Source organism: Rosa chinensis, chromosome 2, assembly GCF_002994745.2.
Source record: "Rosa chinensis cultivar Old Blush chromosome 2, RchiOBHm-V2, whole genome shotgun sequence".
Taxonomy (NCBI): Eukaryota; Viridiplantae; Streptophyta; class Magnoliopsida; order Rosales; family Rosaceae; genus Rosa; species Rosa chinensis.
The window spans coordinates 14,797,270-14,810,663 of NC_037089.1; the positions used below are offsets into that span (position 1 = coordinate 14,797,270).

Below are 13,394 nucleotides of genomic sequence, written 5' to 3' on the forward strand. Positions count from 1 at the left end.
ACCATTTGTTTTTTTTTTAAACTAATAACAACATGGACATACCTTTTCTCCTACTTTTTCTTGATGTTCCTTCACTTTCTACTATAACTTTTTCAACCTCATGTTCACCCTCAATCGTTCTTCCTGTTGATATCACATGCAAGCAAAGAGCTAAGTTCCTTCGACATGGAAAAACTACCGTCTCCTTAGTGGATTAAAAACAAAAGACAAAATCATTTGAGATTATACAGTCAGATATTCACTATAATGATAAAGCACATAACCAAAATTCTTTCCTTCACAAAACTCACTGTTTGCTCTTTTCTAGTATACCACGATCCAAGTTACACAACACATACTGGTTATAATCTTTTACAATCCACATTATAATGTTCGATGTCGATATCCCCTCAGTTCTTCTTGTCTCCTCAAACCTGCCAACGACTTTGACCTATAAGAAAAGAAGCACCTAATAACAAATTAAATGCTAAAGTATAAGGTGACATGGAAACAAAAGAAACGTAACTATTATGTGAAACTTACAAATTCATATACATCCTTTCTAGCCCTACTAGCATTAGCATAACTGTACAAGACTCATCAAAGAGTATAAACAATTGCATGGTCAGTGTGTCACTAATAATAAAAAAAAGTGTGAAACATATGCAACTACTATCGATATCTATAAGATCTAAGTTATACCATATCTTATAAAGAAGCAAAGAGTAAACAAAGAAACAAATATTAAGTTAATCCATGATTTCAGTACTTAAGGTCACCAAGAAGCAGCATAACATTTGTGCTGAAAAGTGAGAAATTTAAAAAAATTTCCTTACGGGAGAGAGTCATGGGCTATATAGTCAATATTATGCTTGTCAAGATATTCTTCGTTGACTACCCAGGGTGCATCAGGAATGACTTCATCCACCCACCTGCACAAGTAAAACTCACTGTTTATGGTCTTGACTACACAACTCTATGGTATGAAAATTTCATTGACACACACACACACACAGATACATATGTATGTGTGTATACATGTATTACTATAGTCCCAAGAATATCCACAAAACCAAAAATAAATTTTCTGGAAAAAGACGTGAAATTTAAGAGGGGGGAGGAGGGAGAAGAAAGTAACAGAGAAATCATCATACTTGCAATGGCAAAGAGATTCATACCGTTCGGACTCCGTCATAATAGTTTTCCCTTTAAACTTGTGAGTGGTAGCATCATTGCAAACACCAACGAGCAAATAGGTGTTAGGAAACCTGAATTCAGAATTTCGACTTATAAGCAAAATGCAAACAAGGATGCCACATGGTATCAATTTCAAACATAGACATAGCAAGCACCCCATAAGGATATAGAATATCACATACAACAGCAAATCGCAAAAACAAGAGCAAAAGTAACAAACCAAACAAAACTTAATCCCTGCTTTTTTTTTCTCTCTACTCTGCTTGTAGTCCGATATAATGCCTATAAACAGTATCTTACATGTTTCACCCTCAGAACCATCCCTATAATCTTACAAAAATAGCTTCAATGTTGTTAAAAATCCAGAAATTCATACGTAATATAAAAGCAATTCTGAAGTGTGAGAAATTGATTGCTAAAGATTAAAAACACATAAGGAGCACTAGCTCCAAACCCAGCAGAGCAAAACCCATCTGCCCCAACCCAGAATCAAGAAGGAAAGAGAAAAACAAAATGATAATCACAAGGGCTTTATGTGAATACGGAGTTAAGAGTTCAAACAGATTGAGGATAGAGAGAAGCTTACCGAGCTGGTTGGAGTCGAGCACCCACCGAGTTGAATCAAACTCTTTCATTGAAGCTGACATAATAGAATCCTCCGGTCATTCTCTAAAGCCACTCGCGCCGAATCGCCACCGCTCTCTTGTCCCCGAGCTTCGATTCGAGAGAGTAAAACGGAACGGCGCCGTCTAGAACGGCCTGGGTGATGTCCTTGTCCTCCTCAGAGCACAATACGGGGTCGGCGTCCACAAATTTGGGTTTGGCAGGGGGAGGGCAGCAGCAGGAGTCGATGAGGACGTCTTCGTTGTCGTCTTCCCAGGTGTCGTCGATGCCGAAGAGATGAAGGACTGGACCAACTCGATGCCGAAGAAGCCGATAAGGTAGATGCAGGAGGCGATCTGTTTAACAATGGCAGCGAGTTCGAGTGAGGAGAGAGGAGCTCGAGTTTGGGAGGAGACAGGAGCTCGAACTTTAGGGTTTCTATTTCAGTTTTGGGGTCGGGTGCTTTTTTTTTTAAGTGTGAAAATTTTAAGTTTTAGAACCCGCTTCCATTCAATTCATTAAACACTTAGCGCGTTTACGAATTTGAGGTTCCCGCAAATTTTGAAACAAAATTTTTAGCATCTGTCATTTTAAGAACTGATGTTAATGATACACATTTAAATCGGTATTCTTCAAAAGCGACGTTAGCTTACTTTTTTACATCGTGTGCAAGTCTGACCGATTTAAATGATGTGATGTAAATGAACAGATTTGTAGTAGTGTAGGGGTCATCATTTGGTTATTTGACAACAGTGTATGAAGAAAAAAACTAACAACTATTAAAAAAAAATATTATTGTTATTTGACATTGAACCTAACAACTTTTCTAATAGTAACTTTTTGGTTATTTGACAATAGTTTTTTTCTTCGTTTGCAATAGCTTTTTTGTTCGTTAATTGACATTAACTTTTCAATGATGACAATAGTTGTTTGACACAGTAGTAATTTTGTAAATATTGAAAATTAAAAATCCAGTGTAAATATTAATATTTCTTATATTTTGGTGGCTTTACAAGAGTAAAAAAAATTAGGTGGCCTAGAAAATAATAAAGTTAGTAAAAGTGACTTTATATATATATACATATATATTTTGTATTAAATTTTTTTTTTTTTTTTTAAAAACCCTTAGCCCACCCACCCTTACATATGTCAGTGAGAATCGAACCCATGACCTTTATAATGTTAGATTTATAATTTACCAACAAGTCACATGTCACAACAAGTTAGTAAAACTGTAAAAGTGACCTTATATATCATGTGGTCCTTTTGATATTAAAAATTTATTGCTCTAAAAATTAATTGAGTATATTAGTTGTGTTCTTGGTAACAAATCTTTTATCGCTTTACAAGTATAGTATGATCCAAATAGGGGCACAAAATCTATCAAAGAAAGAAATAGAGTGAGCAAAATCTAAATAGCTAATAATGATTACCTTCATGGCTTCACAAAATCTACAACCAAATCTCCGCTGGTGACATGCCACAAATTAATTAGCAACTAATTAATATTATTGGATTATTTGCATAGATGTATGTCACACACTGTCTCTCAGTGATCGCTTGTTATATAAACCACCCCCTCCCCCCATATATCATCACCAAGAAAGTTCTCTGCTAGCTATCTCACACCCATAACAATGGCGATCGGTACGTCGATCAAAGTGCGGTTGGCTGTCTTTTGCATCGTCTTCATAGCCATCTTGACTCTTACTGAATGTAAGCATTTCCATGTTTCTCTTTTGTAACCTAACTCTCAGACTTCTTCATTCTTCTTCAGCTTCATGTACTTATTTAACCTTGTAGAAACTAGACCCCTAACTTTTTAAAAAAAATAAAAAGCTTTCTAACGACTATGATTTCAAATAAAATTGTGGACTATAGCACATGATTTTTGGATAACATCACTTGTTCTAAATTGCAAATCGATTGAGAATTTGATTTTATGTTTACTTTTTCAATACGACACATAAAGGCAACGAAAACAATAATGATGGAGATACCAGCACCAGCAGCAAGGAGATGCAGCACGTTGGTAAACTATCGAGAGACGATCATCCACTTTATAAGAGCATAAAAAAAATACATGTTTGCGCCCACCAGAGTGGTCCAAAAGGTTATTGTTGTACTCTCCAGGGCAAGGAAGCTTGCTATAGGACTGAACAACAGTGTACTGATAATTGCACTCTATAGCTAGCTAGCCAATCAGAAACAATATAGATCGAGAGACTTGGATTAATTGTTTCTCTAAATCGAAATAAAATAAATGAATGTTGTTTGTTCATCTGAGTCATATAAAGGTAGACATGATGTCTCTGTTGCATATTTCTACTCTGTATGGTTGATTTTATTTGGGAAATCACCTTCCAACCAAACAAAATTGAACGAGACACCTTCCTGTTCAACTCTGGTGATAATGCATAGATTATACATGACGTCCATGTAACACGGGAAGAAAAATTATTTTCCAAGTGTAAGGAGTTTTATGATCCTTCTTCTCATAATAACCAGAATCATGATTAACACCAACGACTAGAGCATACATCCTCATTCTCATAATAATCATAACCATTGATAGAAAAACAAATTTCTAGCCACAAGGTTGAGATTAAAATTAGTGAAGGCAATTTCCTTGATCAATTGCAGAGAATGTGTTTCATAAAGGTCATGTCCGGAGAAGTTTCATTTGATCATCCCCTTTATGAGAGATTTTTGTATGACTGTCCAAAATATGTTACTTGGAGTGCTCTTGAGGATATAAATGAAGAGCCTCAGTCACAAACAAGGTTCCATTCCATATTCCAGTCTTTGCATGTTCAAATTTCGGGGCAGAAGCAGAAACCGAATTTTGAACTACAAATAAAATCGTCACAGATAATGAAATCCAATGTCTTACAAAGAGAAACAATTGATAGCAGAAACTGTTTGCTACGAATGCTTAAATGAAGTGGATGACCAATGCCCATACAGGGTAGACCAAGAGAAAGATAATACCGAGAGTGTTTGATATTCCATGGCTTTGTGTGAATGAATTTCTGAATCCACCAGATGACCGGATGTGCTCTTGCAGCAGGTAACATCCAATGAGGAGACATATCAGGACGCCAACCCAGCTCTCCTTCAAGGTTTCTGCGAAGAAGCTTGGAGCCACAACCAGAAGAAGGATCAGAGAACCCGGCATCTCCAGCCAATCTGCAATGAGCTATCACATTGTCAGATTGGATCATGGGAAAAAAGGCATTCAGACTTTTCCTTATTTTGTAAGGAATACTGCATGTGTTTTTACAGTTAGCGGGACTTGTTAATCTTGAATGATTGTCATAGAAGCATTTGATCACTTTAGCTTGTAAGGTTGCATGTACTTCATATGTTACATCTATTAATATATAACCATTTTTCACTCGCATTCTCACAGTTTAATTTTTCACCAAGAATGGTAAAGCAATTACTTTTTCAATATCTACAACAAAGATGTAAAGCCACAGTATACGTTTTGATATCTGATCTCAAATGCAGGGAAGAGTAGTGGTTGCAGTGTCATATATATGGCTGAACTCAAACTAGTGCACCAAGTATGTAAATCTTGCCCACTGAAAATAGAATCGTGCTACATATAGTGTGTAAGTTGAGATATATTATTCAAACAAACAGATTTAATGCCTACACAGACAGCACAAACATGCAGACAAATTTCAAGTAGGTTCAATTGGAATGCAATGGAGAAATTTCTGGCGGTTAAACAATTAAATACTTGTGAGTTCACAATCAGCAGAGAAAACCAAAAACGTGAGTACATAGAACAGTAAAATGTAATCAACGTTGTACAATGACTCAAGCCGATACCTGGGAAATGTCTTGGGAAGAAAAGCCTTAATACAACAGCAACAAAAGCAATCCAGCTTCCAACCTCTCCTCTGAATTATATTGAGGCAAAAGTTGTGAATAGATGAGACTATTGACAATAAAAGAAGGTTGTAAAGTCAACAAGAAAATGTACCAATCAGAGTGTATGAATTACCTCAGTAAGTGGAACAGCCCCCAAGGAAGACTAAAGAAAATATAAGGAACTAGGAGTGAAGTCAGCATATTTGTTCTCCAGTTTGTTCGATCCAATACCAACAAATATCTGCATTGAAAGTATTCTAAGACTGAAATTTATTTTTATGAAAGGACATCTCAGACAGAATTCAGCAACTAGTTGCTAAGAACAAAATCCCCTAGCCTCCATAATGTAGTTTGAACGAATTCAGGGCTTGTAGAAGGAAAAATAAAATATATTCTGAAATCTGAAGTACTACAAATTTCTTTCATTCATATCCAAGCAAAATCTGATAAAGTGAACATGTACAAAAACCGACATCATAATGGAGAAAGTGTGTTGTTTGTCTAAACAATCGAACCCCTACTCGGCTAGATCTTATATATTCGAACTTATTTCATACAAGTAGAGTGGTAGTCATTCACTGTCTAGTGTCTACTGAGCTGCAGCTCACCAAGAAGATTAGGTAAATAAAGCAATTGTTTTCTTGTATATGTCATTGCCTTTGTGCACTATCCATGTTATAAAATGGTCTTCACAAATTCATAATAGTAATATAGAGACGCATAAATCTGCAAGAAAAAGAAATTGAAAGTATATATTCTTTAATCAAAGAATAGTACATCCATTAGATGAAGACCAAAAAGAATCACTTCATTGACTTTTCCCTTCTAAACAATTAGAAAATCTGCCAAGGTAAACATCAGTTGCATGCCAAATCTTATCATTGAATACTATTTACAACCAAGACTGTCACTTTCCCCATTTTCTACATCCCTAAATCTGATCAAACACGTAACAAAATAGGAGCTAGTGACGGCAGAAACAGCGTAATTTTGAGAGAGTGGGAAAGCTAAGCACTCACATGGCAGCAAAGGAGGCAAGCCATTTGAGAAAAGTAGTCCCAAAACCAAGACCACTGAGCCTAGTAACATCCCTAATGAGTCTCTTGGCCGCAATCTTAAGCTCATTGATATCAGAGTTCATCAACTCGGTGGCCGCAACTGGGTCAGTCTTCATAGCCAAATCGTCCACCCTCCCCATATCTACTCCTTGTGATCTCAGAAATGCTGTCAAATCTGCAATGCAATTCAGAAAAAAGTTGTGAACACCAGATCACCAATAAGCCTTTGTTTCTGGGTTTATGATGTTTAGATCTCTGTTGGGTGAGTTTGAGGGTCCCCTTGTTATGAGCTCAGTCTCTGTCAGAGAGTGGTGGCGAAGCTTCGGATCCCAAACCCTGTTTCCTAGGATTCCAGGCTTTGACTGTTCTGCCACTTGGACGCACAGGTTAGTGAACACGTAGCGGACGGGAGGTTAGTCCTGCTCAGCCCTCCCGATTGCAACCCATGCAACGTGTTGATAGCTTAGCCGCTTTCTTTTCTCGATTCAACATTTAGAGTTTATATTTCTGACCACTGTTTGTTTTTCTTTCGCCAAATTTTAGTACCAACACGAAGATGGATTAACAGATTTAACTCAAATTTTTTTCTTAGAAAAGAAAATTCCATTTATTACTTCAAAAGATTATTACAAAAATGAAAATAACTGTGAGTTCACAATCACTATAATTAAAGAAGATGAACTACTCATATTCTTATATAAATCCAACGTTTATAGTGACTATGAGCCAATGGTGTTCAACATTTAACTATAGTAATCATTCTTACATCCGGGATATTGATAGAAAACCAATCCCAAAAATTACTATACATCCTCAAGGCCAACCTCAAGAAGAGCTTCACCTCCTTCAGCAATGTATTCCAAAACCACCAAAATATGTGCAGGGACATTACATGCATTGACAATAAGAAAATACCGAGATTGAAGAAGATAATCTTTGGGAATGATTGAAAATTCTTCCATGCACTGACGGTGCAAGTGAGCCAAAACTTATAAGATTATCTCAACTTTTGATATTTATAATCAACCGTTTTTTAATAACTAAAAAGTGTACTTGGTGTAATCTAGCCGTCAATTCATGTTGGTGCTCTGAATCCTCCCTGGGAATGACACCATACAATGGCACAACACCAACACCAAAATATTCAAATCCTAGCTCAATTGAGTATGGACTTATTCAACCTAACCTAAAACCTAACTGAAAACGAAAACCTAAGACCTGAAAAACCAAAAAGGTAAGTCACCTCAATTTTTACAATACAATATATCATATATACATCCACATCATATATTACTTTTGACTCTGTAACATTTGTTTGAAATTGCTTCTCTAACCATATTTTTCAAGTGTTTTCACTTTAACATTTCAATTTTAAAAATCCTCTCTTTTATAAGATTTTTATCTTTATTTATTATGCTTGTTTGGCCTCGGAAAAGCCTAAAAAATTCCTCATGCTCTGCATGTGTTATTGAGATAAACAAACAATAAATAAACGTTGATGGTGAAGATAAATAAATGTAAATTATCTAAACTATATTTGTTTTTGTTTTATATTTTATGATAATATTTTTGGATGATATTCTTGTCAATTTACATTATAGATAGTTCATAATTTGTTGAAATTTGCGACACCAAAGAAATTCTGATTTTAATCTGGTGCAGCCTAACGTTATATCCCTTCATTTTTATATTCTCTTCTTTACAAATAAATAAAAATATGGCGTTCTTACTTCTTGGCTAAACTCTGAACTCTACAACCAAGTACTCCAATGTGTGCTCAACAGCGCATCTTAGATTGATGATCACTTGGGTTTATAACAGTTTATGTTTTGCGTTTGTTGTTAAATTGGACATCTTGTTAGGTTAGGCTTTGAGCCACCGGTTCACATTTGACACTCATAAGCCCGTTATTACCATTCAAGGTCTAGAGCTCCTAAGTCGCAAATGAGCTCCTAGATGATAGACTAACGACACTCAACTTTCCCATCTTCCTAGAAGAAGTAGGGAATGTTTGCTTGACATAATTGAGCTATCCCCAACCTAATCCACTATCATTATGACTAACGACTTGTCCAGCCATTATGTATATTCCGGGGGCTTCCAAAAGTCATACCAACTCCTTAGAACTTTCAATCCAAAAAGCAAAAGCTAAAGCAAAGAATGCATGAAAAGGTTCCATTTGCACTATTACCATATAACGCTTTTGCTTTGATGCCTTCACCCCAATAATAACATACCATATTTTCTCATGTGTTCCTCAAAAGATGTGTTTCGAATCCGCGACCTCAATCAACGAAATCATTACCGCGAAAGCGTCAATACAAACATAAAAAATTTACGGGGCCCCTAAAATCTGATGTGGCATGCCTTATTGTTGATGCTGGTGGCGCCGCCCTTTCCGCCCGTCCACGACCGTCGGCTCGTGCGAATCGCACACTTGGGTCTTGAACTTGCACCCGAACCGCCGGGTCAACGAGCCTTTCCATCCGGCCCGTCCATCGGGTTGACCCGATTTGTTGTCAATCTTTTCGATCACCTTCTTCATGTTAGAACACTCCCGCTCAAGTTGGTGCACCCGTGTCCTCATGCTATCCATATCCAACCGCAGCACCTGATTCTCCCTCACAGCCGACCTCCACGTGCCGCCTCCTCCTTCCTCCGCGTGTACCTCCACAGCACCGCCTTCCTCCTCCTCCTCCTCCTCCTGCTCCTCGTCCTCCTCAGTCTCCGCCTCTCTTCGCAACACCGAGGGCCGACTGGAGTCCGGCGGCGCGGTCTCCCCGGCGATAAGGGTACCGGCGATCGCGTGACGGAGCTGAAGCTGCTCGAAGAACAAGACTTGCACGACGGCGCGTAGCGGCAACCGCTCGTTCTGCGCGGCGTGCGTGCACGCCTCGAGTGTCAGCTTCTGGGAGTCTAGTATCCCGCAGATCTTCTCCCGCTCCGGTTCCGATATCCATGGATGAGCCTAAACAAACACGAATCATATAAACCTTAATTTTCGAAACCATATCGGGAAAATTTTTAAACTACTTTCGAAACCTACCTTTAGATAAACATCAACTGCTCTGTAAAGCCCGTCGTCGAACAGCCTCGCCTGCTCCGGCAGCGCCATGGCAAAGTTGTAGAATCTATCCGGCATCAAATTCGCATCCGATGCGATCTCGGAGAGATACTCGTCGGTTAATTTCCCGACAAGCATCAGCGCCGGCGATCTAGCACCTTCTATATCACGGTCTTCGTCTTCATCTCCACCTTCAATTCCATCTCTGTTTCTGTTTCTCTGCTCCAACCCGTCCAAAAAATACCCCAGAATCCTCTCCACGCAATCGACGTCGTATAGGGTCTCATTCAGATACGAATAGCTCGGTATGAGCAGATCGTCTAAGCTAGCTTGCTCGAGCTGCGACCCAATCTTCTTCTCCAATGCGGCTTTACATCCCTGCGAGGCGTTTAAGATATTCGCTGTTCTCAACAGCCCAAATAGAAATCTTGTATTGGTTGGAGGTCTTGGTGTTTTCTCCAATGGAAGGTTTGAGATTATGGTCTCCAATAGTTCTCTCTGTTGGTTTTCCAAAGCTAAAGAGGAGCTAGAAGTGGTGGTGGAAGAAGAGGACTTTCGAGTCGATCTTGAGATTCCGGGAATGTATTTCTTGGCGTAGTACATCAAACAGGTCTCCACCATTTCCAGGCTGAGATTTCCGTCTTTCATTGCCATAATCAATCGCTTGAAGAAAGGGAGGCTTAAGAGGACCAAGTCTTCGAGCCAAGAATCTGGATGGTTTGCTCTAGACATCCCTTTTCTTCTTCCACCTGTGTCAATCCCATTCCATAGAATCTGGTGTTTGGATGAACTTGGGTTCGGGGCGAATTCATTGACGGGCCAGCCGAACAGGCTCGGATCGGCGTTGGTGGCTCTGTTAGCGATGGAGTCGATGCACCTCTGTGTAATGCCTAGGGTCTCTGCCAGTGGCATGACGCGCTCGCAGGATTTGAGAGCTTTGATGGACTCTTTGAAGCTCTTGAACACGGCTTGAGACAGGAACCTTTCGGTTTTTGAGATGAGGTTGTCTTCGGAGTACTCTTCTGTCATTTCTAGATACTCTCCGGCGCAGCGGAGAGGTCCCGCATTGGTCGAGTTGAGGTCGATTTTGACGCCGTAGCAGAATTTGGCGGCGATTTCGAAGGTCTCGGAGCCGCCCGGGAAGTCTGAGAGGACTATTTGACACTGCACTTCTTCAATTTCGTCCGGCTCTTCTTCTAGCTCTTGTTGGGGATGTGATGGGTTAGCCTCTTGCTCCGTGATTAGGTTGTGAAGCTTTCGGCTTTTGGACATGAGAGGAAACTGAGCAATCATAAAGTAGAAACTGTTAGTTGAATTTGGTGGTGGAGGAAAAAAGTGTGTGATGTGTTTGATAAAAGTTTATAGGTTGACTGACCTTGTGAAGATGAAAGGACATGTCTTCAACTTCCACCACAATGTCGCTTGGTAACCCAGTGGTGCAGAACCTGCAAGAACAAATTTTGAAAGAGGAATTTGGTTAATTGGTGCATGGTTTTGAATTGGGTTTGCAGCAAAAAGTGAAAAGGTAGAGTCTTGAATGAGATTCAAGTCTCACCATGCTTGGCCTTTGGAGCTTGGTTTCTCAGCTGCTTCTGTTATCTCCATCACTAACTGTCTATCAGTATCTCCAAGAAAAACCCTATCTTTATCAGAAGATTAGAAACCCAGATCCATGAAAACAGCTAAGCTGAAAGAGACAATGGGATTTGACTTCACGTCAGTAACAGAAAGAAGGGAAGGAAGGCAAAAGGGAGGGATTGGAATCAAACACTATCAGAGAAGACAAACAGAGCTTGAACAAATTTCTGAAAAAGGGGGATCCAATATGAGCACTAACATTTTTCCTTTTCTCTTTGAATGAATCCCATCATAAGAAAAAGAAGAAGAATCTCACTCTCAGACTCTCTCCCACCCACTCTGCCCTGAAGAGCTACCTTTCTCTCTCACCATCTCCAATTTAAGATAGAAAAATGGGACTCAGAAAAGGTACGTTGTCTTTGAGGCACTTTCATCTTTTAAATATGTTTAATTTTCTTTTTAAATGTGTATTATTTCTTTTTCCATCTGCAACAAATAAAAAGCCACCATTACCTATTTAGGCTTTTGCTTTGCATAGTTTGATTACAACTAAACAACTAGAACCGGGTTTCATTGCTTTTGGTCCAATATTTTTATTGAATTTGATCATTTCGTAATCTGGGTTGGGTCTCATTTCTTTGAATTCTATATAGTTTCATTTCTTTTTGGAAGGAAGAAACAATGTGTGATGTGTCCACCAAATCCCATCCGGACCATTTTAGATATCATCTACCAACTTCATTATTTAGTCCATGGCAAAATTTGGCATTGGTAAAATGACACCATTAATATCTTAATGAAGAGTACTGTTGGGGTTGTGATTTTTTAACTGTTGGAACAAAAATCCACTAGGACTGAGAGAAGTTTTTTGGTGGGTTGGGGCCATCAGATATTCGCAACCGCCCACAAGAGTTAATACAAGGCACTATAGTTCCTCTTATATCGGCCGGCTTTCATCTGATGGTTTGGATTTCGTAGTTCATACTTGGAGCTTGTGACAGCATGTATTGCAAAGATTGTTGTATTTGGCGAATGCACTACGAAGGATCGTTGTACTTGGCTTTTTAGTACGTGAAATGAACAAGAATAGTTGGTAGACTTCTCTTTTCTTTGTACGAATTAAGAGATAATTGTTTGACAAATACCTTAAAGATTAGTCTTTTTAATTACATATTTACATTTGCACAACAATTTTTTATTTTCTAATCAAATAAAATATGTTCATGTCATCTTTTGTATCACTTTTTTAAGTCTATCTTTTATATCCTCTCACGATATGTTAGGAACTTGAGTAGTAATATTATTTTTGCAAGTGTTCTATATTTGAGAGATTACTAATCGAACAATTCACATATCTAGATTCCAATATTCCGGAACTCTTTTAACTTTCGATCTACATCACAATAGATAATTGTACAAACTTGTTCTACAGATATTTTGAAATTCAGGTCTGAAAGCAAATGATGTGGAGCTCTCGTTGCATTTATATCAGTGTATCTACTCTCAGAACCATTACTTGATTGCATTTATGCAGGCATTAATGGCAGGACAATGAAAAGCAGGGTTCCATTATTTCTTTCATGCAAACAGTAGGAAACTGAGAGGTGTTCAAATTTCAAAAATGGTGGGAAGTATAAATGGTTTCACAAATGGTTGGAGATATATATATGGATCATTATTATCAAATTACTAGTACTGTTTTTAATGAAAAACCAATTATTCAACTCAAATCATGTGCTACTAGATTATTTGAGATTATTATGAAAAACCAATTATTAAACTTATATCATGTCCTAAATTATTTGATATTATGAGGGAGGGAAATGATGTAGGTCACAGTAGCAATAGGAAGACAGACAAACCCCCCACTTGGATGTCACTGAATCTTCTGATATAATAGTAATTGCTTTCCTTTCCTTTTGAATGATTTTGATTTTTGAGTGAAAGAGAAATCATAGAAATGGTGGACTAACTGTTATAAGCCCCATCCTTTATAAAGAAAAAAAGGGTATTCACATGGTTTGGTGACTAAT

The 13,394-nt window shown here is 38.2% G+C and overlaps 2 protein-coding genes and 1 pseudogene across 2 annotated transcripts; all 3 read right to left on the bottom strand.

Annotated features, from left to right (window-relative positions):
• Positions 1-21: 21 nt before the first annotated feature.
• Positions 22-1,421, bottom strand: LOC112183749 (annotated as a pseudogene).
• Positions 1,422-4,386: 2,965 nt separating this feature from the next.
• On the bottom strand, positions 4,387-7,117 carry LOC112190036 (cold-regulated 413 plasma membrane protein 2). The gene is made up of 4 exons (XM_024329450.2): positions 6,681-7,117; positions 5,795-5,902; positions 5,620-5,690; positions 4,387-4,968 (listed from the first exon to the last, which is right to left on the bottom strand). The coding sequence occupies exons 1-4, from the start codon at positions 6,857-6,859 to the stop codon at positions 4,715-4,717; spliced, it is 612 nt and encodes a 203-aa protein (XP_024185218.1). The 5' UTR covers positions 6,860-7,117; the 3' UTR covers positions 4,387-4,714.
• A 1,751-nt stretch (positions 7,118-8,868) lies between these two features.
• On the bottom strand, positions 8,869-11,809 carry LOC112188385 (BTB/POZ domain-containing protein At5g66560). Its single transcript, XM_024327488.2, has 4 exons — positions 11,339-11,809; positions 11,159-11,228; positions 9,766-11,064; positions 8,869-9,687 (listed from the first exon to the last, which is right to left on the bottom strand). Exons 1-4 carry the CDS (start codon positions 11,386-11,388, stop codon positions 9,088-9,090), a joined length of 2,019 nt encoding a protein of 672 aa, XP_024183256.1. The 5' UTR covers positions 11,389-11,809; the 3' UTR covers positions 8,869-9,087.
• Positions 11,810-13,394: the final 1,585 nt, after the last annotated feature.

Coding starts and splice junctions, on each gene's coding strand:
- LOC112190036 (XM_024329450.2), bottom strand. CDS start 6,859: ATGGGGAGGGTGGACGATTTGGCTATGAAGACTGACCCAGTTGCGGCC. Junction 5,691..5,794: donor GGGCTGTTCCACTTACTGAG/GTAATTCATACA, acceptor AATATAATTCAG/AGGAGAGGTTGGAAGCTGGA. Junction 4,969..5,619: donor CTTCCCAAGACATTTCCCAG/GTATCGGCTTGA, acceptor AGCTCATTGCAG/ATTGGCTGGAGATGCCGGGT.
- LOC112188385 (XM_024327488.2), bottom strand. CDS start 11,388: ATGGAGATAACAGAAGCAGCTGAGAAACCAAGCTCCAAAGGCCAAGCA. Junction 11,229..11,338: donor AGCTCCAAAGGCCAAGCATG/GTGAGACTTGAA, acceptor TTGTTCTTGCAG/GTTCTGCACCACTGGGTTAC. Junction 9,688..9,765: donor CAGTTGATGTTTATCTAAAG/GTAGGTTTCGAA, acceptor GTGTTTGTTTAG/GCTCATCCATGGATATCGGA.